This window comes from Arthrobotrys flagrans (genome assembly GCF_004000055.1).
Source record: "Arthrobotrys flagrans strain CBS H-5679 chromosome Unknown unitig_0, whole genome shotgun sequence".
In the NCBI taxonomy this organism is placed as follows: domain Eukaryota; kingdom Fungi; phylum Ascomycota; class Orbiliomycetes; order Orbiliales; family Orbiliaceae; genus Arthrobotrys; species Arthrobotrys flagrans.
This window is the reverse complement of record NW_027137550.1, coordinates 8,029,868-8,051,746: the sequence shown is the minus strand read 5'-3', so window position 1 is coordinate 8,051,746 and position 21,879 is coordinate 8,029,868. Positions and strand designations below refer to the sequence as shown.

The following is a 21,879-nucleotide window of genomic DNA, read 5'->3' as shown; positions in this document are numbered from 1 at the left end:
AAATGTCACACAGCACGAACCGCTACTTCACTAGCTTCGATAGGCCAGGTGACGGCGAGGGTGTTACCACAGTCGTACCCCGGTTCTAGATCTAGTAATGGATCTGTTCGGGATGAGAATTCGATGGATATTGAGAGTGATGACTCTGTTGCTGTTAATGAAATTGATAGCCATGCCATCCGCTAACAATCCCTTCGACTTCGATCTAAACATTAACAACAACAATAATAATATCAATAACCCATGACCCGGGCGAGCGAATTTCTTTAACCCGGGTCTAGATTAAAGAGCATATGATGAATATTTTGATATTAATGCGGGACTTAATCAGCAAGAGTTGTTACCACCGGAGTTGCTAAGCTTATAAGGTCGAGGACTAATGCTGCTCCGGCTGGGGATTATATTAGTAAGAATGCGGTATATGACTGAGGCGGAGTTGATTGACTTTTTGACAAATTTGGAGATTCCGGTTGATGTTGGGGATGATTTGCATCCGGTGGAGTGTTTGAGGGACTTGGTGGGGAGTGATCTATAGGAGTTTATAAATTAATAATATTATGGAAGGTGGCCCTTGGCCTTTTAAGATATGATAGAGCAAGTTTGGATGGTCTTTGTAAGAGTCTTAAAAAGGATATGCTTAAAAATAAACTTCATACAAAAACCGTTAAACAGAAACATATCGTGACAAATTGAAAGATAACTGAACCCAAAACCCCATCCAGAAATATTCGAAACGTTAACAAAGAAGTTAATAAGAGATGGCCCACAAAAGCACTAACGTATACACCGGTATAACACCTATAACGTTATCAATTCAAAAAAAAAAAGTTCCCAATGCCGAATCCTCCGTGCGCACCCAGACTTGTAAATATTTCATATTCCAGAAGATATGACTTCACACTAACTTTAGAAAGGAATGACACTGGCAGCCTCCTGCGCACTCCTAGCTCTCTCCAATCTAGCTTGCAACTCCCTCCTCTTAGCGGCAGCTTGATAATCTTCGCAAGCAATATTACGCAACTCCAAGTCTTCCAACCCTGACACATATTCGGATCTCAAAAGACGCACAGGTCCATTTTTGCCCAAAAGGTGGCGTTCAACGACTTGAAGAACAACATTATCAGTGAAGCGGTTGAGACTGATACCATAGTAAACCTTGAGTATATCATGAACGTCACGAACCGTCGTGTCTTCATTTGACAAGTTGAACATTTTGGCAACCTGCTGCAAGTTTACCATGCCGTTTTCGCCCTTCTGTTTTTCCAAAGCCTCGAGAGCTCGTAGATGCCTCAATGCCTGATGACTGGTTCCGAAAGAGGAGTTTACGGTTTGTAAGATTCCCGCACGTTCGTCCTCGAGTATTTGATCTAGTTCTCTATAAGCTTGGGTGATAACTGCACCGGTAGCTTTCGATAAGCTAGTCTGTAGCTTCTTACGGACGGTCTCGTCAGAAACCACGCGGTTGAAAACCTCGGCGTTGAATTTGGAAACTGTGTCGACTACGGAACGAACGTATTCCCCTGAAACGGCTTTCCAGTTGGTTGTTTGTTCTCGGAACATTTGAATTACAACGTTGTAATTAATAAGACCTGGAAGTTCGGGTCCACGTGATTCTTTGTAGGTGACTCTGATCCATTCGAAGATATCCTCGGGATCGAGTTTACTACGAGGGTTTTCGGGGATGGGATATTCGTCGTCGCTCTGGTAGCCATATCCTCGTTCATGTTCCTCTCTCTCAGAGGTGGTATATGGATCCGGTAGGTGTGCTTCGGCCTTTGGTTCTTCCGTTTCGCTTTTGAACTCCCGCGTGTGGCCTTCGATTTGCATCCGTTTCGCAAAACCGACGTTCATATTCTGGATGTGGGTTCGAATCTTGAGTGGGGATTTTGGGTCGATATAGCCTCTGAACTTGGCGTCCAGACAGTCTGTTACGGTTCTTTCATATTCGTTGGCTATCTTGGTCAAATAGATTCTTTGCTCCGTAGGGGTAGTTCTTGCGATTCCGAGCTCAGCCAAGGCGTCTTCGGTTTCGATGACAAGTCTATTAATCTCATCAACGAGCTTGGGAAACTCGTCGCGGACGTGCTCGTAGAGAAGATGTCCCAGGAAGGGTTTCAAGTTCTCAATACCGGTTTTGTCACGGCTGAGTCGGTTCCACGGCGCTTTTTTAAAGAACTCCTTTTCCTTTAGGTGACGCTGTTGAATGGTAACCCCATCTTGAATCTCCTTCGTTGAGCGATTACGAACAGTGAACCACCCGTGACGAAGTTTCTCGACTTTATTCGAGGCGATTTGGATTACTCCGGCTTCGTCGCCGGGTTGTACGGCGTCACATTTGGTAATGATACCCACGGTGCGTCGACCTTCAGGATCGACTTTACGGGCCATTCTGAAGACTTCCTGGTTGGCGAGGTTGTTCCTGCCGTCCATGACTGCCATGATGATTGTGCGGGGGTCTTCGATGTAGGATTTGATTAAGTTACGGATGAGTTCTCTGTCTTCTTCGGTTTGATAGATGGTCGAGTCTGGAAAATGCTTTAGTATATATTTGTGCGGTCGAGATGGTTGGCTTCAACTTACTGTGGAACAATCCCGGGACGTCAACAATGGTTAAATGTGGGTGGTGTGGGCCAGAGAGTTCGATCTTCAAAATGTCATTCGAGAATCTCTTATCCGGCGTATCTTCAACTTTATCCCCAGGTTTTGGAATTCCCATATATATAGCCGCCTATTTCTTTGTTAGCAAAACCTCCCTCCCTCAAAAATCTCAAAAAGCAATCTGCATCAATGAATTCCCTACCTCATCTAGGATTTTAGCAAAACTCTCCGGACCGAATTCCGCTTCTGTCAACGAGACCTGGAACTCCAATAACTTCTCCCTGACATCCGGATCCAAATTTGCATCCGCGCCAGGTATGATCGAAGCCCGAACATGTCCTTCATCATCATCCGCACGACGAAGAACGATCTGAGTTGCGAATCTTGTGCAAAGGTCGCTTGCTACGGGAAAGCTGATTTCGGTGAGACCCTCGAGGAGGGATGATTTCCCAGAGGATTGATCACCAACGACGACAAGCTATTGGTCAGCGATTGGGATTAGTATATATTTTTCATAGGCCATATCCCAGTCTGGGAGTTGTGGTAATGTACCTGAGGTAAGGATATATCTTCACTGATATTGAGTTCACGGAATTTATCGATGATATCAAAAAGCTGACTCCGCGCTGCGGAATCGAGGGCTTCGAGATTAGAGAAGTTTTGGCGCCGTGACATTTTTGGAATCTGTGGTCTGGTTTCGAGAATAATCTGTGGTGCGAGAGTCGAAGTAGGATTTATGCTTGCAAAAGGCTTTATGCCTAATAGGCGAGAAGGTGACTTTAAAAACACTGGATATATTTCAAGAATGTTAAGATCAAAATCTTAGGGCGAGAAAACAGTTGAAAACTTTGGATACTTTTTGAGAGAAATCTTCTACCTGACAGAAAACCTTTTCGAATTTGATTGGGATTATATATACCGTCCAAAACCCACCAAATACCTGTCGATGGATAATATATCCAAAGTCAAGCTTGAAATCTTAAGCACCGAACAGCAGTTCGTGGGTGGCACGGATAAGGCAAAGTCTATTCTCGGAACCCATTGTTCGAAAAGCTGCCTGAAAGACCCCTCCCCCAGATCTCAACAGAACGCGCCGGTCCCTGTAGCTGCCAGATCCTGCACCCCTGGTTGAGGGCAACATTTGGAAAACAATAGGTTGTTCGATTTATCCAGGCGCCTGCATATGCAACCTCCCGATGGCTTTTTGCGTGTTTGTGGGTAGTATACCTTGCTACTAGGCAGGCGATATCTCCGCCAATGAAGTGGGGGACGTTAACCTTTAATTTTGGCAATTTCGAAGAACTTCTTGTAAAATATAATTGAGTATTCAACGCCGTGGAATGATCAATGGTGCGCTCTATTCATGAACCAAACGATCATGGTTAACAGTATCATGGGCCCATGGATTGTGTTTACGCAATTTTGAACTAGTGTAGTCAATTGCACGGCGCTTGACTACAACATTGTTTGCCCCTCGCCTGTGCTCAAGCTGTCCGTTCCCGCCTTTCTCAATATGCTTACATGTGAAGGATTCAATGGACTAAATTTCACGACTGTAATTGAATCGGTAACCCCATTTCAAAAATCATTACACCTAAAAGTGCTGTGACATCGAATCCATAGATCCAAATCGCCAATCTGCCCTTCGATAAGCCTCGATTGTTACCAGTTATCACCAGATTCCTTACCTTCGCTGCATTGAATCCTCAAAGCCTCTCTTTGGACCCGCTATAGCCGCCCAACATCCCAACCATCGACACGCACAACGCAACAGAAACTAGTGGGGCGACTTCAGGCAACATTTTCATGCATTCGGCACCCTCCCGTTCTATAACCCCGTCTGTGCCACATGACTTGGTTTTGGGTTGGTTTAATGCCTCATGTTCGGCGCGAATGGGATTCATTGTCTGCATAGATCTAAAGAAACTAATTTTGATGGGGAGAAAGTCGATATAACATCGAGGAGCAGATTTTGCACCAAGATCCTTAGATTCTTTATTGACGACCTGGCCTGGGTTCGAGATGTAATGTCGACATATTGTGGAAGCCTTTCTAACTGGTACGCTAGCCCTAGATAGGATATTTTCTATTCGGAAATACATCTGGAAATCCAACACCCATGTGATTTCATTTCTATCCCACGAAATTGCAGCTTCAAGCTTCTATTTAACTCGAATATGTTAAAGATTGCCGCAAAAAAATATTTTATTATCGGCTATTAGATACTAAGAAAGGAATTAAACTTTAAGATGTCGGTAACTAAGCATGAATAATATTAATATCGAACGCCACAAGGAAATAAATTAGCCAGAAAGTTAAGGCAGAAATCCAACATTCGATGCGCTGATGGTGGCCGGCCGCGCAACTTCACGATCGAAAGGTATGATGCAATTCAAGGAAACATTACAATAAGAACATAGAGCCCATAAAAACCACTAGCAAAGATCCTAGCGTGCCGAAACAAGAAAAATAATGTCAAGAAAACATAAATAGTGTATCCAAGACTGCTCAAAGATGACTGTTTTGAAGTTTGCTGTGAAAAGTTTTATGTGGTTTGGTCTGCAAATTCAGGACTGATTTGCAAGGGATTTGGGAGTGGCCGAGCCTCAAGAGACTGTTCTGGGCCAACATCCGCCACCGGTTTCCTTGGAGGCGGAGGAAGTGCAACCTCGTTTTCAGTTTGAGGCGGGACCATGGCGGAAATTGGCGGCCGGGCTCGAACCGAGGTTTCTAGATCCGGGGGAGGTGGTGGGGTCCTGGTAAGCGGTTTCGGGGACCTTGAGGGTGTAGGAGCCTCTATAGCTATAGTAGCACCGTCTACACCTTGTTGGCTAGTGCCGAGCGACAAAAGTCCTTTGAATAGAGATTTTCCTTCTAGGTTAGAACCCGAGGCTTGAGTCGTAGTAGAATTAACATCGACGAAACTTTCTTCCCTCGCTTCGACTTTGGCCTCATTTTCCTGTTGACCCTGTGCAGGTTTCCTATTAAACCTCGGTGGCCTGGGCCGTGTAGTAGTATAGAAAACCCGCTTCACCCTATTTTTCAACTTTCTAGGCTGACTTCTTTGGACGCCGGGCTGTGGTTGTAATGGCTCCGGTGCATCTTTTTCAGTAGAAAAACCATCCGAATCACATTCCTCATTGTCCGGTTCCTTGCTCTCATCGAGCGTAGTGAACCTAGCGAACATGTCCTTTAGTTTTTGCTCTTCATCTTCGGTTTGAATAAAAGCTAGATCTAGTGGTTTTGTCGTAGTATTGGGCTCGAGTTCGGTGACGAGTTCACGATGTACTTCAGAGGCTCTTGTGGATCGGTTGCTTTCAGCAGCTTCGAGTTGTTGATCGGGAGTGTTAATATCGATAGGGATGACTTCCACAAGTGCGTTAGCCTCCCCGTATTGGACACCATGGACGGTTCGGATATGGTATCTAACATTGTCCCTTCGATTCATAAGCCGCCCACATCCTTGGAAACCGCATTTAAAGAACTGGATAGCGATCCCGTGTGTTTTACGATGGCGTTCGAGATCTTTCGCGAAGGTGAATGTCCAGGTGCAACCTGGGAAGTTGCAGCGATAGTTTCTAGGTCCGTGGGTAAGCAGATGCCGTCTGAGGATGACAGATTAGCAAATTGGATCTCTAATGCATATAATGATAGACGAAGTCAAGGTGTATATCGGAAACATACTTTAGCCGACCAACATCGTCCACGACCTTATCGCAGATATGGCAATTAAAGGATGGTGGTCCTTGGTCTTCCTTCTCAGCTTCGACTCCGAGTCTCTCGGCGACAGCGGCGTGTATCTGAGACTGTTGTTTGTAGGTGTACTTGAGTATATCCGCACTGCGAACTAGCTCTTGAACTTTATCTATCGGTGCAACTTTAAGACGATTGAGGACGGCGTAGACTGGTGGCAGTCGTCGCATTTTTCCTACAGTCAAATTCCTTGGCATGATAGAGACTACTGGAGTCAAATGTGTCAGCATGAAATCTCTCAAATATTGGGGCGGTTTAAATTAGAAGCCTGATGAGGCTGGACTCACTCCTGCTCTGACTATCGATTTGGCAGTTGACAGGAACGGAACTTGAGAGACAGCTAGATGAACGCCCAGTATTCATTGGATATATAAGGCAGGCTTCCAAGCTACTAGTAGTTTGTTTATTAATTTGGACAGGATATCTAAACAACTAGAAATTTATAGAAGGTTATAGGTAATTGCAATATTGACAGAGCTCCTAGATATGTAAGTGATTATTGATGTGTTCGATTGAGAGCTGGGCCGGATGTATTGATGTTATCTAAACGAAATTCGTGAGATCTCGCGATGGTATATATACATAAGCAACATGGGCTCTGTCGTGAAAGTTTACTCGTAGAACATCCAGCCGTTATCCTAATGTCCCGATACTATTGCATGAATACCGTGCATGCCAGATACATTCTTGATTGCTCGTTACTATAATATTTGTTACCCTCAGTGACCCTTCTTGTGTTTGTGTGACCTTCGCCACTTCCCACACACACTAGCAAACTTAAGATAGGCGGCTGGGCTCGAATCGATATCGCATAGCGAACTTTCTCAATCGCCAGGCTTACGGCTTGAATTCAAAACTAGGTAGCCAGTTTTCGTGTGTTTGTCCTTTAACTGCGTCCCTGCTGTGCCGTATCCTCGAATATTTTCCAACAATCTGATCACCCGAAAGTAAGGCTCTGACAGACAATCAATAACATATCCTAGAACATGCACGAAATTCCAAAATCTAGCTTATATGGAGACTCAAGATACCGGCTGGTTTCGAAACATTTGCTAGCCTAGCTTGAGAGCTAGCAAATATCTGCCTTCTTTCGACACTCAAACACACGGTTTCAGGAGTGATTCGATACTTCCGTTCACACACCAAGATCGCCTAAATTAGGATACATCTGGGGGAAACGGGCTGCTCGAAGCCTCTATCGAGTGATTTTGGCGAAATACTCGATCCGTCGTTTAAACTTAATATACCCCCTTATATGTAGCCATGGATATCGGCCCACCTGTTGACAGCTCTGGCAGTTGGACTTTGGAATCGAGGATTCTTTTCTCGTGGTCTCAGTGGCCCGTGCTTGTATTCAGGATTATACATCGCTGAAGATATTAATATACCCACGGATCCCTTAATGATGAAGTCGAGCGATCGATCCTAGAGATTTCAGGGTTATTGTAAGAGTTCTCGAGGTACCGTCCTGACACGAAAGTGTGCACCTATGTCGACATGTCTTGTGAGCACACCTATTATTTTTGCCCGTTCCACAATATTATCCTTATTATAAAGATTGGCCCAAACTTGCAAGGTCGGCGGTATACATGGTACCCTCCAGGCTCTGTGAGTTTTCACGACCCCGAGGGGTATTTGTCTAAATGATTGCCCACGAAGAATGTTTGTAGTCTCCCTACACTCTGCGAGTTTGTTAGTAGCATTAATGTATAACGTGGCAAGCAAAAAAACCACACCAAACTTGCCCCCCTGTCGACTACGAACGGTTCAACAAACAGAAAGAAAAAACATTGCGCAGAAATTTAGTTGACTGCGTTCTATTTCATGATACCTCGCAAACTCGCTCCTGCTGCTTAATCAGGATAACGGGTAGCTGCAATCATACCATGGTCCTGATGTTGCACATTCATCTGGAACGGAGAACTGTCAAGTGCTACAACATCGCAGCTACTCCTGATCGCCACGCGTAATTACTATCTATTATGTGTACGAAAAAAATAGAATATTTATTATTAAAGTTACTGCTAAGTGTGTGATAACACTAGAAAAAAAAACCAGAACTCATCATAGTAAGGGAGATACCAAAAGACCGTCCAAAAGTAAAGACCCAGCCTCCGCTAGGGAGGGAATCTAAAGGATCCATGCTTGCTTGCTAGCTAGCTAGCTACCTAAACGAAACTAATGAAAGGAAAAAAGGAAAATGAATGAATGAATACATCGCTCGCTCGCTAATTTTATAAGGGTGTGGTGTATCGAAAACAGAACGCTGATGTGACGAAAGATTAGGGTGGTCGTAAGGAAGGAAAAACAGTCGTGACATGATAGCTCGGTCCAAAAGCAAAAGGAGAGTAAAAACAAAACGACGAGTTTCCCTCCTGGTATCCTATTTTTTTTTTTCGGAATCATTAGTATCATTTTTTCCTCAAGCCGTCTAGACTTCCATAATTTTTATCTATCCCTTTTTGTTGACATCATATTTTGAGCTACGTTTTTTCGTTTTAACTTGCCTCCGCAAGATGTCCCTTCAACCCTTTCCTCCTCCTCCTCTCCTCTTTCATCTCCCTAAAACTCTCCCTCAACCCCCTCACACCCACAAATTCCAACTGCACTTTCCCCAAACTCACAGTTCTACGTCCCTTCTTCCCCTCCTTACTCCCTTCCTCCCTCCTACTCTGCCTACCCCTCCCAGCCTCGAGATCAACTTCTTCGTAGGGGCAGTCGTGACTATACCCGCCACCATACCCGCCCTGATCGTACTCGTCGTAATCGTGAAAGTAGTTATGCTTCGGCTTCCACCAAGGTGATAGTTTACTCTTCTTAAACCCCGTCGGTCTGCTCTTTAAGCTCGGTCGCTTGGGAATATCCAAGGTTGGCATGGTGTTTTCGAAGTCTATCAGTGGTTCTGGGGCTGTAGATGGCCGTTGTTCGTTGATTTCGTGAACGACGGATGGCAGCCTTGGCGGTAGAGGAATAGATGAGACGGAATCGGACGCGGAGTGGCTGTGGACAACTGGTACTCCAGCTAGTGGGTTAGGCGTAGACTTTCGTAGTGGAGACTTTGGCGGTGGAGTAGGTGTTCCTGAGAAAGATGTGGGGATGGGTGGAGGTTGGTATCCCAACTGCTTACTCCTGATAGCGGCTTCTTCCCCCGCTGCTGGTGTAGGTGGGATAAGGTGGAAAGTAACCGGAGATAAAGGTGAAGTAATGGGCGTTTGGTCCTTCGCGCGCCCTTTGCCCTTCCCAGCGGACGCGGAGCTTTCGCCAAAACTGAGATCTGGCCCTTCGCTGCCGAATGAAAAGGATGGGATGTGGTGAGAAGACGTTGATGCATTTGGCTGTTCTGGCTTTGGAGCTGCTGTGATTGAGCCGGTGGTTGTCGCTTCTGGAGATTCGCAGACCCTGCTACCCTTTGAGGTTGGGCGGACGAGTACTTCTTTTACGGATCCGCTTCGGACGATATCAGTGGTGACTACCTCCGCCTTTTGATTTGTGCCAAGAACTTCGATGCCGCTTGAGAGTGAGAAGCGCTGGCTATCCGGTCGAGGAACGGTTTCATTTGAGTCCTTTCGACTTTCACTATTTGTGTTGCTGTGGAGGACAGTTCCAAGGCTAGGTCTTTGAGGGCTTCCAACGGTCGTGAACGAGTCCTTCCGTACCCAGGTGTCTAGAAGTTCACTGGGCTTCCCGGTTTTCCCAACGGAGCTCTTGCGAGAGGGGATTTGCGGTGGCCCGTCGCCAATACTTCTACTCCGACCGCGACCGCGGTTAATATCATCGGTTGCTGCGTTTGCGGAGCTGCTTCGTTGATGTTGGGCTGGTGGAGGGTAGTTTCTGCCTCTATCGCTGTAGACTGAACTAGAGTCGATGGACTTCCCGCGGATGTGTGCACCAGGACGTTGAGATGTTGGCGGGTATGACTTGGCGGGGATGGTTTCTGCGGATACATTACGAGAGTGGGAAAGCGAAGACCTTCTGGTAGGGACTGGGGGCCTAGTAGGTGTGGAATGGGACGATGAAATGGAAGCTGTACGCCCCGCATTCGGTGGAGGTGTTTGTGGCCTCGCCGGCGCTGGCTCCTGTGTGGGTTCCGGGACAGGAACCGGGGGCACCGCTTCCAAAGGGTTAGGAATCTCAAAAACTGGCGTGAGAACCTCCGTAGGTGTGAAGAAGACGGTATCACTCGTGGCTTCGCTAGCCAGTGACTCTTGCGTTTCCGTCGGCGCAAACGTCGGTTGTTGAAGCGGTCGCGGTGTCTCGTCCACGTCGTAATATTCACCCGCTCCTTGTCTAATAGTCGCTTGGGTAGGTGTATTGTGTAGAGATTCGCTCCTCGCAGCCTCCTCGCGTTCCCTCCTCCTCAACGGCGAAGATCGCAGCAAGGCTTCGATCTCACCGACAAGGTCGGAGTTAGGATCCGGCGTCATGGGCTCAAACCCTGCAAGCTGCGTAGCTGGGGAATCTGGCGCGGCCTGAGGAGGGCTTCCCAAAAGGATAGGTGCCTCATTTCCGACGGATTCCAACTGTGGCGGTCTAAGTGTCCCCTGTTCCTCTTCTTGTTCCCTTTGCTCTGCCTGCCCTGCTGCCTGGATCCCGAGACCAATCTGCCCCGTTTGCTCCACCGTCTCCTGCGGCCAGTTTTGGAACTGTCTTTCAACCTCAGGCGATGGATCTAGCAAAAACGTCTGGGGTAGCTCTCTTTCCGCTGGAGCTTCCTCTTGCGGACTCAAATGAGCCTCGATGATATCTTCGTAATCATCATAAAATGGATGTTCCACCGGCGAATCTGGCACTACAGACCTCGGCGTCGTCCCCGCATACCCCACTCCGGTGCTTTCCTCCTGTCCCACTTGGCCCGGCGGTGTAATCGGTGGCGAAGGCAAATCATTATCGATAACCACTGACTGCCTCAGAACCGCAAATTGCGAGGTCCGGTTCCCCAAAGCTCTTAAATTCCTCCAACTTCTCATCTTCCTAACTTTCAACCTGCCTTCTCCCCTATCCATCCTCCCCATCAAAGCAGCACCGGGAAGTGCCTGATTACCGCCCGGCATATCCATAACCCACGCCTGAACCGTTGTCACGTTCTTCGAAACCCCAGCGCTAGGCGGTCGTTCCATCGTTGAAATTTCGTCGAGTAATTGTGCAATCGCAGGCGTAAGCGGTGATAAAGGCATATTCTCAATATCGACGCTATCGTTAGAGTCCCGTTGCTGTTGCCTATGCACCATTCTCCCCAACGTATCCTCGACATCCAAAGAATTTCTCGGTGTTATCTCCGGTGAGACGATAGTACTCGGTGGAGGTGGCCACGCGGGTCCCGGCGTAAGCGTGTATATAGATCCATCGTCACCGGGTGGCACAGGTACCGAATCGCCGTCAACACTTTCCGTTGGCGACGGCGACGCTGGTGAGACGGCCGATGGAGGTTTGGAGATTTCGGCGAACCGCCATGCGATAAGCGGCTCCGACAAGACGACGGAGCTGCTATTTGATGGGAAAACCGGAATCCCAAGGCCTAATCCGAAGCCTACTGGAACTTCGGCCTTTTCTTTCCCTTTAGCGCTGCTACCACCGGGAGCGAACGGGTTGTCGTTGGGAGATTCGAAGATCTGAGAACGACTATCTTCGGGACGGGGAGTAGTAGAACGAGATCGCGGAGAGTCCCTGCGCCGGCGCTTGATGCGCGGTGAAGGTGTCGTGGCAGCTTTGAACAGTTGGCGGGAAGTTTCCGAGGATTCGGCGTAGAACGGTTGAGGCGGGGAAGGTTCAAGATATGCAGTTGAAAGAGCGTGGGATGTCGACATGATGGCGTAAACGAGAGTGATGGCGCAAAAGTAGTCAAAGTCGCTATAGCCAAAAAATGGCTGGAAAGAATTCAAGAAAAATCAAATGCTAGTAGATAGTATAAATGAAAATCATAAAGCCATAGCCACAGACGTTAAAAGGATATCCTTCTCAAGACTCTTCGTATTCGGTGAAACAGGTTTGTCGTTAGAAGTGGAGTGAGGAAGAAATCCTTGGCTGCGAACAATTTATAAGGAATGAACAAAAAGGAAGCTCGGTATCGATGGGGTGGCCGGAAATAAGTAAAAACCAGCAGCTGTAGCAGCTGTCAGGGCACGGCATTCGAAGATGCTCGTGAAACAGGCTAATGGAGCTGTACAAGTGTGAAAGTACACTGCAGCTGGAGCGGATGCGGTGTAGCTTGTCTTGGACCCAAATAAAGCTGCCTTGCTAGCCGTTCTAGCCAAAAGTCCTCAGATTATTGATTCTTTCGTTGCTTTCCTGGTTTTGGATTCGTCGATATGTTGGTTCGTATGATGATGTGACTTAGCCCGCAGAAGAAGAAAAAAGAAGCTTAACGAAAGTGAAGCGGTTAGTTTAGTGGCTTGAAGAGGACTACCAGCTCATCCAGATGCAAACGTTGCGAACGCAAGCGTGGTGGTTTCCTTTCCCTTTCAAAGGAGGCCAGACCTCCCAAACATCATAGGAAGATCCGTCGATTTTTATTCCTCCGTCCAACCCGAGTCCGGATCGAATAGAGCTGCCAGGGAGCGTAGAGCAATTCGTTCCACCTCACATGTGCATAAAAAGCAGGTCCGGGTTCCGTGGCCAGGGAAGAGAAGGGGCGAACCCAAAGTTCTGTCTCGCCTCCACTCCTGACGTCCCCCTCCAGTAGAATTTGCAGGCCTCACCGATCTTGCTTGCACCCCAGCGCCCATTTGTCGTCATCGATTCGTTCATCGGACGAACTAAGAGTGGCCGCCACCAAATTTGGAAGCTAATATTTCCCCGGCACCCATCGATTGGTTCCCAGGCAAAATTCGCACAGCCCTGGCCATAGCTCCCTTTTTTCCACCGCCAAGCCCCAACACAGCTCGAACCGACGGATTGCTTTTGCGAAGGACCGCTCGATTGGTTCTCGACCGTCCGTGAGAATGACGGGTAGGTTTCCTATTTCTCTTATACTTCCTTTGATGGGTCTCCTCCGTAAGGCTGCGTCTGTGTAGGCAGAGGAACTGGCATTTCCTCATGGCGGAGGATCGAATGGACCCAGCTCCGTGGAAAGGACCTGGAAGCGTCTCGGGCAGCGCGGTGCTGAACGAACAGGGGGCTCTTGCTCCTTTGCCATCTATGGTCATAAGTTTTTAGTCTTGTAGCTTTTCATATAACACAGTCTGGTGACGACTTTGACGTTCCATCAAACGGGACTGAACGGGCACCCGACTAGCTTCGTACCTGGATGGACGTTTGCGTTAGTACGACTCGCCCAAGTCGTAGAGCTCCCGCCGACGCATTAAAAATCAACGGTACGTAGAAGGGAGTAGTGAAAATGGCCGCCTACCCGCCCGTACAGATCCTCACCCTATAGTATCGTGCTCTTTCCCTCCCGCCAAGCCCACGGTATCAATAATCACCGATCCCATGAAGTAATTCAAATGAAAGAGGCTCGAGAATATGGTGTGTTGACTCCGAGGTTCTCCAACACTTTGTGATTTTATTGGCTGTAGTATTCTACAGGATATTTCCAGCACTTTTGTAAATAATACCACATCTCAAAATGATGGTATCCACTAGATGATTCTTTGAAGGAATATCTGCATATGCATATGCACGACATGTCCCGTTCCTACCGTCCACGAGATCGATCCGCCCCTCTTCCGGTGGGTCTGCTGACATCCAGATATCTGTACACAATATTATATTCAGTTTTGATAGGCGGGCATTCTAGCGACTTTACCCAACTATACAGGAACGAGGTAGTCTATAGATTACCGTAATAATACATCGCAATTCATGATATCACTATGCTTCGTCCGCTATTCCATCGCGGATCCGGCCTGCCCTGTAGACCATTTGTAAATACGTCTGCCTACGCAACACGCATAACTACCTAGTTACGTAATATACATAGTTCCCTTCGAACGGAGAGCACGGCGTAAAGAAAGAATCGGTATATAAATTTCAAAAGTGGACATGGAAAAATATCATACCCACTGGTAATTTAAAGTTCATGCATATGCAGTTGCGCTAACTGTTGTTTCTGGATGTATCTCACTTCGCTTTAGGACTCCCACACCTTCAGACCAGAATATTCCACAGATTCGCAATTATTAACTGATATAAAGAAACAACTAGAGGTGATGGCGCTAATGAGAAAGTAAACCTAACTTTTCGGACAGTTCATAATTGTAACCATACCACGGGCACGCGATTTCACGGCGGTAATGTTGCCTGAAGTTTCGGTGTTTTGTGCTACTTTCCAGGATACGAAGATGTATGTAAGTACGTATACATGTGCGCCCGACATCTCACATTCTCTTCTCACGCGCACCTAAGACAGCGTTCCAGAGCAGCAAGTACTGATTATCCCTGAACTAGAATTTTGAACGGATATCTTGAATAGTGTGTGCCCCGCGCAACAGGTTGGGCTGAGTGTTTTGAGACGACCGAGAAATCTAGATTCACGCATAGATTATGCATGTAGTTAAGTGATTGAATTTGTGAAAGCATAGGACTTATGCGAAGGAGGTGTGAGAAACCGCAAAAAAGGGATACCAGATAGGGCCTCTTGTCTTAGCAGCAACAACTATCGCACACATATCACCTCCATTCTAGTCCGCTGTGGGTTCAGGAACAGTAATTAAGGTTCTCAGTCGTTGTATTCCTCGTGCTGATATAGAATAAACTTCTATATAGACGTAAGGCCCTTGTAGTCACATCTTTTTTGCTGTTTATGCCCTCTTATCTTCCATGTTGATTATGTCTTTAAGCTGCGTGTATCCGCTGCTGTGTGTTTAGAAATTAAGCAGCAAGTTAAGTATCAATCTTACCCCGTCTTAAGCTCGCGAAGTTTGTGTATTACGTTAATACCTTGAATTGGTATATAACTAATTGATTCCTAGAGAAGGTCAGGGATAATAGAAATAGGGGGGGAAAGATGTCACAGGTTGGTCGACTCACAGGCGGACTATAGGTTGATTGGCCTATTTGTAGGTATTACCGATGATGTTTTCCTTTACACTTATAATTTGAGGACCAGATAGAAAGATTATCTGGTCCCTAATGGTATCTTATCCTGTTGGTTTTATGTGGGTACCGGATATAACAATCCTCAGTATTTAAATTGTCCAGCAATGGTTATTGATGAACCCTTTACACTGAAACTTCGAAAGGTGGGTCAGCCGCACCCCGAAGAAGCAAGTCACCGAGTGAACCTGCTGGAAGATCCGTCAAATTGGGAGATTACTAGATCTTAATACCAGTTCTAGCGTCCCACTTGCCTCGCCTACGGGGCGTTCGAAGCGAATAATTCTCTATTACTAGAATTATATCTATATATATCTATATAATGCAGCAACAGTAGCCAAACTATAGAAACGTGTAAACTCGTTGGTTTCGTACAACATTGAGTAAATTTCGCGGTAAAGTTCGAAATTGACTCAGATTCCTCCCCGCTTGTACCCCAGTAAATTGGATAGCAGTTGGATCACCCTCCCACGCCTAGACCAAAGGGCGAGCATCAGTAGTGTTATGCCCTGATTATTCATTGCCAATATATGTGCGCCGTTCTTCACCAGCAGCCGAATCGTCTCCTCGTTCCCCTTCCTCACAGCCGGAAACATTGCTGTCTCACCGTTTATATCCTTTGCCTCAACATCCGCGCCACGGTTCAACAGCAGCTCCACAATCCGCCCACTAGTATGATTCGCGGCGATTACTAGCGGCATCCGGCCATTATTACCCTTTGCCTCTATATTCGCGCCTTTATCCAGCAGCAATTTTACCACCTCCCCACGTTTATGCTCCACGGCGAATACTAGCGGTGTTTGGCCATTATCATCCTTTATCTCTACGTCTGCGCCTTTATCTAGCAGCAACTTCACCACCCCCTCATATCCATTTTTTGCGGCGATTACTAGAGGTGTCCGGCCATTATCATCCTCTGCCTCTACATCAGCACCTCTATCTAGCAGCAGCTCTGCCACTCCCTCATGTCCGTTGCGCGCAGCAAATGCCAGTGGCGTTGAACCACCTATACTCCTTGTCTCTATACTCGCGCCTCTATCCAGCAGTAACTGGACCACTCTCTTGTGTCCATTGTACGCAGAAAATGTCAGCGGTTTCCAGCGGTCATAGTCCTCTACCTCCACATCTGCGCCACTGTCCAGCAATAACTGTACTACCCCCTCATGTCCTCCCTTTGCAGCAAGCGCCAGCGCCGTGTGGCCCCCGGAGTCCTTTTCGTCGGGGCTAATCTCACCCCCCTCCAGTAGCAGCTCAATAACATCGTCATGACCCCTCATCGCGGCAGAAAAAAGCAGTTTCTTTCTGATAGAATGCTCCGGACCTACTTCGTTGCCTTTCTTGAGCATTTGCGCCGCCAACTTATTCTGTCCGCTACATATAGCGTAATAGAGCGGAGTCCCCTCAATGTTATCCTCCAAGTCAGCTCGGGCACCAGCCCTAAGCAGTTGCTCGGCGACCGATTCCTGCTTATTCAAAATGGCGTATACCAATGGTGTCCGGCCGTATTTATCAAGAGAATCGATCTCTGCCCCTCTAAAAGGTAAACGAATAATCCCTTTCCAAGGAGAGCCCTTCAACAACTTGGTGACAACAACATCAAACCCGTTTCCAGCGGCCCAAGATAGTGCCGACCGCCCATATCTGTCGTCGCAGCAATCTAGGTCAACGTCATAATTCGATTTCAGCAAAAGCTTCACCGCCGGTGCAAAGCCAAAATACGACGTAGCCATAAGAGTAGTAATGTTCTCCGGAAAGTCTGTATTTGTGCTGGTCCAATAGATCCTAAGCCAAGTTAGGCAGCGCTTTGTAGTTGTATCACATAACGTTAGGATTGACTGTATTGTCGTTCTGTCAAGGCCAGCCTGCGACTCTTTGAGGTGAACCACCCAGTTGTTAGCAGAATAGTCAATAAAAGGGTATTTTTCGGCGTAGTCGGACAACTTGGTGTCTTTAGTAAACGGATCGGTTTCAAATTCCGCAAAATTTAAAAGATGTTGCATGCAAATATCAGCAAGAAGTTGGTGGCAATGTCGCATCCGAAGTGAGTCTCCCCATCTAGTACTTTGGTGAGCGGGATGATGCAGGCTTTCCTCTTCACGTCGGACCAAGAATTCCTTCGCAGTTTGATGAATCAAGTATATTCTCGAATCTACAACTCTAACAAAGAGGCCGCAGCGATCGCGTATATCGTAGCCAAACCTTTCTATTTCCTTGGAGCCAAGGTTGGTCTTGAGGCCATCGTAAGTCTGATGATTATCCTTAAGAGTGAACGCCACGTACATCTCTTCGAGAGTTAAAGGCCGTGCAGCAGCGACCACAATCTGTAGCAGCCTTTGTGCTTCCTCGTGTTTACAGCTCGTGGATAGAATCTTCTCGTATGCCTCATTGATTGTTTGTGGGAGTTGCGAAGTAACCTCGTCTATGGTATCTTTATCTATGCTGATATTGATATTGGGGTCTTTTTCGATCAAATCCAGGATAAGGTAGACCCATAGGTACGTTCGATTTTGAGTACCCTTTAGCCTTTTTAACAAAAGGTTTCGCTTGCTATTTTCAAGTTGTAATTTCGTTGAGATCTCATGGACCCTGGCGTCGATGAAAATATCAATCTCTTGAGAGATCTTTTTTTTTTCTTCGTCACCGTCACCATTTAGATGGATCAATAATGACTCCGGAACCTCTAAGGGCCGTAATGCATGTAGAATTTCGCGAATGGGCCGACTTGTCACAAGGAATTTAAGATTAAAGTCCGTCGGCTTGTTGTATAACTCTTTCAATTTTGTAATGAGTTGAAATCTGTCACTGCTGTTGCATTCGTCGAGTGCGTCAAGAACGCAAACAATTTCGCCAGCGTTATTGTTCTTTGCAGCAATCAAAAAGGCGCTCCAAAGCTCGCTAAACGAACTAGAGAACCATTCTCCAACAATTTCAAACCGGTCGATTATCGTTTCGCAGAGTAGAGAGCGGTTCGCTGTAAATAGTTGAAGTAAAATGCAACATAAAGCGGTAATGGCGCTCCTTTGCTCCTCAAAGTTATCCTTGAAGAAGAAGTAACATGTTGTTCTTGATTCGGGAGTTGGGAGGACGGAGTCGATTAAGTATCTTGCAAGAACTGACTTCCCGCTCCCAGGGTCGGCTGATACCCAAAGCATCTTCGATGATGGACTAGCTTTCCAGTCCCGAAAGGTTTGGTGATTCGTAAACCACTCGCATGTCCTAGGAACTCGAACCGGGTTTTGATCTTTTCGATTTTCCTTCTCCGATTTATACAATGCCCTCAGAAACTTCTTTTTTTTTGTCCTCTAGAGTTTCTATGTAGCACACAATCAGCTTTTGACCAGAGAACCTCTAGTTTAGACTATCATCGACTAGGCAGGTAGGTTGATTTTGGACTTATTCAGCTCGACTTCACATACCTGTGCCACCATAATTGAAAGCCATAACTCTGGTAGACGGTTAGTAACCTATACTCTAAGTGTCAAGAAATGCACGTTTAGGACGGGTTTACCCTTGGATGTTCATCGCCCCTGCTTGGACTCCGATTTTCCCCCCCATATTGTGGAAGGTGGCTGGTTCCATCGAGTTTCAATACACAGCTCCAGTTCCTTGACTGGCGCAAGTCGTACTACCAGACCTGGATAGTTTTCTGGGTCTCCTCGGGAGCTTCGGTATTTGTTGCGTCGATTTCGATATGTCAGAGCTCCCATGAAGTAACTGCGCAACCGTCGAGTCTGAGAAATACAAATCTCTATTGGCTATATGGTTAGGCGCCAGCTGTTTTATACCCCGCGTTTTGATATATATTCTGAGCCTCGCTCATAAGTATCTTTACATTATCTCAGTAGAGTTTAGTATTGAGATATATGTACCAGCACATACGAACGAGTCGCCAAAACTTTCGGTTCCAAAATACAACAATTTCAACATTTCTAGATCCTTGGACAGCAAAGTCCCCTAACAGGTAGCTTTCAGCCAGTGTGGAACATAGAAATGCCCTTCGGTGTGCGATTAGTACAATGCAATTAACGAAATTTCTGGGTTCTGCAGATGGAATATATATAGCCAAGCTTTGGCTAAAAGCTAAAATTTTGCATCTAAATTAGTATTAGAAATTTTCCGGTTACTATAGGTGTATAGTCCTATGGCCTTTCTCTTTGCGCCCGGTCTCGAGGCTAATGACCTTTTTATTTCATTTTCGCCCACCATATAAGTCAAAGTGTATAGAAATGGATCCCCTAGTTCTAGAACCCCTTGTCAACACCCACCGACATTGTATATTAATAATGAAAAACTTATCAATTTGATTGCTACAAGTATAAAAACGATATCAATTTATTCGCTTTCGTCGTTTGAATCAGACACCCGGCCTGCATATACATATTTACGCCGTGGGATACGGCCAGATTGTCGTACAGGCGGTTTACTTGTTATAATTGAATTATTGTTTTTCTTAGTAAACACTACCTCATCTAGTATAACAATAAGCTGTATGGGTTTTAATCTTTGCTATAAAGTTATCTTTCTAAGAATAATGAATTGTTTATTTGGATTTTATTATATACTAGTATATTTATTTGGCTGGCTGAATAGCATCTAATTCAGTTTGTAAGCCCTTGATTCTCTACTATAACAGAATAGTTTCAACTATATACTTGCTAAAGCCTTTGCTAATCTTGCGAATTGCTAATCATACAGAGGGAGATTGAATAGAAGATTTAAGCATACGATTGATATCCTGGCCTTTCGTAGGAGTTGAGATATTGCTAATTTGTTTTGGAGGGGGGGTATGTGGCCGCTGGGCTATTACTTAGCGATTGTTTAATGCCTTGTAGCGATTGCAGGGATACAGCCCTGTTGCTTTCTATCCTGCATTGATATTCTTCACTGTGAAGGCAGTTATACGTGCCTTAGCGTAAAACTGAAGGAATAATGCCTTGTCTACGCGCATAGCGTTTGTCAAAGCAACAAAGTCCCCAAGTTGCTGTCTATATGCTGTCTTCAGAGCTGAAAAGCATCCTAAATCTAATGGCTGGGTAACACGGGAGGCATGGGTAGGCAAAAATAGCAAATATATATTGCTAAAATAGCATTGCGCCATATACTCATCAGTTGTATGTGGCTCAATTGACTAAGATACAGCGGTTGCAGGAAGAAGAATAATGTCGAACACGTGGTCGCGTAAAGTAGGTTTCGCTAAAAAAAAATAGGGGGTCTAGAACTAGGGGGTCCATTTCTATACACTTTGGCTTAATGAATGGATGGATGTATAAAGATAAATATGCTGGAGGAATTGGTTTGGTTGGAAGTTTTTAGTTACAATAATGGTTTGAAAGATATCTTACAGCGCTGGCGGAATAGATGTTTATATCCCTTCTCAAGGATTTTTAAATTTTATATAAATCCGCTTGCAATTGAAATCATAACATTACACGGACATGGCGGCGCCCCAACACCTAGATGTCAAACTAAATAGGGTTTCCGGGTTCCCAGAAATAAATTTTGATTCTAGAGAATCTAGAAGGGGTTTTCTATCCCATGATCTGGAAGGTGGAAGAGTCCACAGTTTACGTGTGCATGGTCGCGTGGGTTGCAACCCCAGTTCATTCTTATACTTGAATCTGTAACGTTATAACTACTTCTCTTTTTGCATTAACTTGCAAGTACTTGTCTATTGTAACATAGATCAGACATGAAGATTCACGATACCATAGCCATATATTCTTTATACTCTCCTCCTGCCTTAAGTTAGCTTATGTCAAGGCGGTATATGAGACCAGCACCAGGGCTGAGTACCCTTATAGACGGCACCATGTTATTAATTTATTGCAACAACTAACCCTGGTCCCCAAGGCTCATGAGTCTTACCTAGGTATTATATGCAGTTCTCGGCAACTGGTACGCCTTAGGAATCCTTGGCGTTTAGAGCTTCTATAGGAAGCCGCTGTCGCTATATTAGATCCGAATCGCGCATTTCGAAATCTCGGTATTTTCGAAGCGGCCGATGTTATACCCTAATCCCTGACGTAGTTCTGATCCATGGTGAGTCCTCGAGCTATGTGCAAAAGTGGACTTAAAGTATAAATGACCTTATCGAAACGGTCTAATTTTCGGAATTTCAGCCGGAGTGCTGTTGATGTGTCTTACAGACTTCGACTTGCAAACTAGTCAACCTTGAGCTCATGCACAATTGGCCAACGGATAAGTAACTACTATAGAATATCATCCTAGAATTCTTAGGTTTTCGGCTTGGGCAGACGAAAACCATAATCCCGGCTTGCCGAAGCGTACACACTTCGGAAAGGTACGCCGAAAGTCATATAAAATTCAACTTGATATTGCATTATAATTACCCTGGATAATATATCACACAATGAAATGCAATGTAGCCTTGGGAAGCCTGCTATATTAATATTTCTCGTATACGTCTTCTTGTATAATATTCGGGCCGGGCCGGCTTGGCGGGTTTACCTATGCGCTATATCAGCATACATAATCTAG

At 45.9% G+C, this 21,879-nt stretch overlaps 4 protein-coding genes across 6 annotated transcripts; all 4 read right to left on the bottom strand.

The window, feature by feature from the left end:
• Positions 1-906: 906 nt before the first annotated feature.
• On the bottom strand, positions 907-3,640 carry DFL_005351 (uncharacterized protein; the record flags this gene model as incomplete). The annotated part of the gene is made up of 6 exons (XM_067634601.1): positions 907-2,525; positions 2,581-2,728; positions 2,801-3,076; positions 3,151-3,386; positions 3,455-3,475; positions 3,586-3,640. The coding sequence occupies 6 exons, from the start codon at positions 3,638-3,640 to the stop codon at positions 907-909; spliced, it is 2,355 nt and encodes a 784-aa protein (XP_067492653.1).
• A 1,503-nt stretch (positions 3,641-5,143) lies between these two features.
• Positions 5,144-6,714, bottom strand: DFL_005350 (uncharacterized protein; the record flags this gene model as incomplete). Of its 2 annotated transcripts, none has more annotated exons than XM_067634600.1 (3): positions 5,144-6,203; positions 6,283-6,559; positions 6,639-6,714. In XM_067634600.1, the coding sequence occupies 3 exons, from the start codon at positions 6,712-6,714 to the stop codon at positions 5,144-5,146; spliced, it is 1,413 nt and encodes a 470-aa protein (XP_067492652.1). The 2 variants fall into 2 exon arrangements, with proteins under 2 accessions (XP_067492652.1, XP_067492651.1); XM_067634599.1 differs by having other exon boundaries at positions 6,283-6,556.
• A 2,135-nt stretch (positions 6,715-8,849) lies between these two features.
• DFL_005349 (uncharacterized protein) lies at positions 8,850-12,155 on the bottom strand (the record flags this gene model as incomplete). 2 transcript variants are annotated; one of them, XM_067634597.1, is made up of 1 exon in its annotated part: positions 8,850-12,155. In XM_067634597.1, one exon carries the CDS (start codon positions 12,153-12,155, stop codon positions 8,850-8,852), a length of 3,306 nt encoding a protein of 1,101 aa, XP_067492650.1. The 2 variants fall into 2 exon arrangements, with proteins under 2 accessions (XP_067492650.1, XP_067492649.1); XM_067634596.1 differs by having other exon boundaries at positions 8,850-10,775.
• A 3,639-nt stretch (positions 12,156-15,794) lies between these two features.
• DFL_005348 (uncharacterized protein) lies at positions 15,795-18,960 on the bottom strand (the record flags this gene model as incomplete). The annotated part of the gene is made up of 3 exons (XM_067634595.1): positions 15,795-18,550; positions 18,798-18,826; positions 18,890-18,960. The coding sequence occupies 3 exons, from the start codon at positions 18,958-18,960 to the stop codon at positions 15,795-15,797; spliced, it is 2,856 nt and encodes a 951-aa protein (XP_067492648.1).
• Between the last annotated feature and the right edge of the window lie 2,919 nt (positions 18,961-21,879).